The sequence below is a fragment of the Buceros rhinoceros genome, unplaced genomic scaffold (genome assembly GCF_000710305.1).
Source record: "Buceros rhinoceros silvestris isolate BGI_N320 unplaced genomic scaffold, ASM71030v1 scaffold10820, whole genome shotgun sequence".
In the NCBI taxonomy this organism is placed as follows: Eukaryota; Metazoa; Chordata; class Aves; order Bucerotiformes; family Bucerotidae; genus Buceros; species Buceros rhinoceros.
The window spans coordinates 741-3,977 of NW_010389043.1; the positions used below are offsets into that span (position 1 = coordinate 741).

Here is a 3,237-nt window from a genome sequence, read left to right on the forward strand (position 1 = left end):
GCAAGCACTAATTAAACGTGTAGCTTATGCGATATATTGGTGTATTAAATTGGATTAGCAGCTTTGCTGTATGGTAATGCGCTCTGCCTGTTTGGGGGATGGGTAGGAACTCACATCAAGGTGCATCTTAAATCCTCAGGGTTTAAAGAGGGTGGAATAAATTACTGTTAAACCTGTTGTACTGTTTGATATGAAAAATGTTTTCCTCAATTACCTGAACATATATGTGTGACGAGCCTAAAATAGATAATAGCACACAAGAACCAATGAATTGTACAAATCACACAGCATATGGTAAGGATTTCTGACTTATATATTGACACTAGCTACGTTTTCCAAGGAAGTGTTGAGTTTCTGCATTTCTGTATCTGCTTGAGGTTTATAACACATGGGATTAGTAGCATCATTAGTATGAAAGCCTAAAACACTTGGGTGGACTGGATGCTTCACTCAAAATGAATAAATACATGGTCTGATTTGTAAGTGAGGTGTCTGGTAAATCTCTTCAACGTGTGATATATCCTCTAGGCTCCGTCCTGCACCACTGTGATTAAAACAAACCATTCCTGTCACACTGATTTTGCATATATTTATTAGAAGAATTGACACCTTGCAGAACAGTCTTCAAAATCTTCTATATTTTAGAAGTTTTTTAAGGTGCTTTCCAACATAGGAGTTTTCAGTGCCGTGAGGCTCTGTTTTGAAATCATGTTTATTTTGATGTAAAGTTCTGATGTACTTTGTGGTGCAACAAAAAAATGCCTGGGTGATCAGTAGGTTTGCTAAATATGTTTAGCTCTTCTGATGTTCTCAGGCTTTGAAATAAACGGTCTCTGCATTAGGTAGTAGCACCACATTATCACTTTCTATGCACTCATGTTTAAAATACATGAGTATACTTGTTGTCTTTCGTATTTTCCATTCCATAAATGCTGAATAATTTTCTTCTCTGGGACAGTGAAGGTTTCTCAAATACTTTTCAGAGACTGGATACTATCCAAAATGGATCCTTTTTTAATTGTTCAGAACTTCACAGAATCACAGAACCGTCTGGTTGGAAGAGATCTTTAAGCTCATCGAGTCCAAGCGTTCACCCTGCACTGCCAGGGTCCCTGAACCACGTCCCTCAGCACCACATCCACTTTACGTCGTCTTCGATGTTGTGTCCCTGATTACAAACAGCCAGCCAGTGAGCAGAAAGAATAGTATGTAGTTTGAGATCGCTCACAGCTCAGGTTGTCGTTGTCTAACCAGTTCCCATGGGATTGTATTCAATACACATTTGAATGGGAGATAAACTTCACAATGGGGAAAGCTGCTGAATTAATTAATGTCGTTTTCTGTGTATAGAGTATTTTACACACACAGCAGTTTTCGGATTATCCCTGCAGTATTTGAGTCACTTCCTGTTTCAGTGTTACCTAAGAAATAAAAAGTTAATCTTCTGTATCATGCTTGAAGCACTAAAATTGCTCAACACCTTACCAGGATCCGCACAAATACGGGTTTAATTCAAAGCATTCAAGTAGTCTCATTGAGTAGCAGATCGAAAGTCTTACTGACATGACACTGAGAGGAAAACTGTGGCCTTTCCTATATCAATGTATTTCAACTGCTATGAGTTTCTTCTAACTAAAAGAAAGCACTGCTTTTTTCCTATTTTTTTTTTATGAGAAAGAATGTATTTTTTTGCCTTTAATTGTCTTAGGTCAGGCACATTGATCAGTGGCATCCATATAGGACTTTGTGGCAGTTAAGTCCAGGCAAAACTCAAGTTAATTCTTTTTTTGTCCCTATGCAGTATAGATATTTAGAAAACAAAAATTTCCAATCTTAATCCTCTTGCCTGTGTGTATTATTGGAAAATCTGGAAAGATGTTGAACCTGGCTTGCGGTTTTGTTGGGGTTAACCAACAGGACTTGCAAGTACTGAAAGCTCATAAAAAGTGAGTAAAGGGTTGGGATTTTTCCCTTGAGAACATCAGACTTCAGCACTGGAGAGTGACTGATGTCCTGGTAATACATTGCAAACGTTTAGCAGATGTCACTGTCCGCTGTAGTTTCCACTTTGGTTCTCTGAAGATGAGTTTCAGCTTTGAAGAATAGAATAATTGGGGTTGAGAGAGACCTTAAGACGTCATATTGTCCAACCTCCTGCCCAAAGCAGCGCTGGCGCTGAACTCGGACCAGGTTGCTCACGGCTTCTGAAAAACTCCACGGAAAATGATGGCACCACCTCTCTGGACAACTTGTTCTGACGTTTGACTGTTTTTATGGTGAAAATGTTTTCTGGGTGTCAGGTTTAGGTTTCCCATTGACTCATATTAGAGCCAGAATGGAAATCACAACGGAGTTGGGGCAGCAATTAGGGTTGTATATTTTGCTTAATTATGTAGCAAGGCAAAAATACAAGTTAGGTAGTGCTGTTTATTTCACTTGTGTCTTGTCAGAAAATGCTACAATACCTGATCAGTTACTGCTCGATCTCAAACAATTCTTTGTCCTCAGTTCAGTGTCTGCCGGCACCAAATATTACTTGCAAAGATCACCTTGGCATAGAAAAAGTCTTTACGGGACAGGAGGTTGGATTTTACAAGCCTATTGTGTGTCGCAATGTGTAAGTACACTGTTGTTTTTTGTAATACTTTATCTTTTTTTCCACACTGATGTTTTTCCATGGTGTGTTGACAGAAGGAACAAGGGACGATAGAATTGTACATGTGTTGCCCAGAACTTCATCTTCTAATAAATTCTCTGTGTACTATAAGGATACAACACGCGTGTTTATAAGTAAATCTGCCTCTGTCTTGGACACTTTGTTTAGTTATGATTGTGTCTTTGCTTTGCCTTACTATTTTACCTTTGCTTCACTTAGTGCTTTACCCTGGCAAAAACATGCCCCAAACACTAAGGCTACGTGTCACGTGCACTTAAAATCAGCCCAGATTCTGGAAGGAGCCTTCTGGGGACACCTCTCCATCCCTTCCCCTGACATACCCGCTGTGTATGGCTCCCCCGGGAGCCGACTGGGCTGTGAACTAGCTTGGATCAGTTCCCCAGTTTGAGTCACAGTGCAGTTGCTTCAAGCGCTTGTGCCAGCACAAGGATGAGAGCAAGTGAGGGTAAGAGTGGAGAAGCGAGGGCTGGATGGGGCTGCTCTGCTCTGCTCGTGCAGCACTGGTTCATGCCAGCTGAAAGTGTGCCTGTGGCTGCAGCTGGAGTTGTAGTGCGCAGGAA

General features: G+C 40.7%; 1 protein-coding gene across 1 annotated transcript in view; it reads left to right on the forward strand.

The window, feature by feature from the left end:
* The first annotated feature begins 224 nt into the window (after nt 1-224).
* Nucleotides 225-3,237, forward strand: part of TM2D1 (TM2 domain containing 1) — an 11,476-nt gene continuing 8,463 nt past the window's right edge. The window contains exons 1-2 of the mRNA XM_010132612.1: nt 225-294; nt 2,509-2,617. Of these exons, the coding sequence (XP_010130914.1) occupies nt 225-294; nt 2,509-2,617 (179 nt within the window). The remainder of the gene's footprint in view (nt 295-2,508; nt 2,618-3,237) is intronic.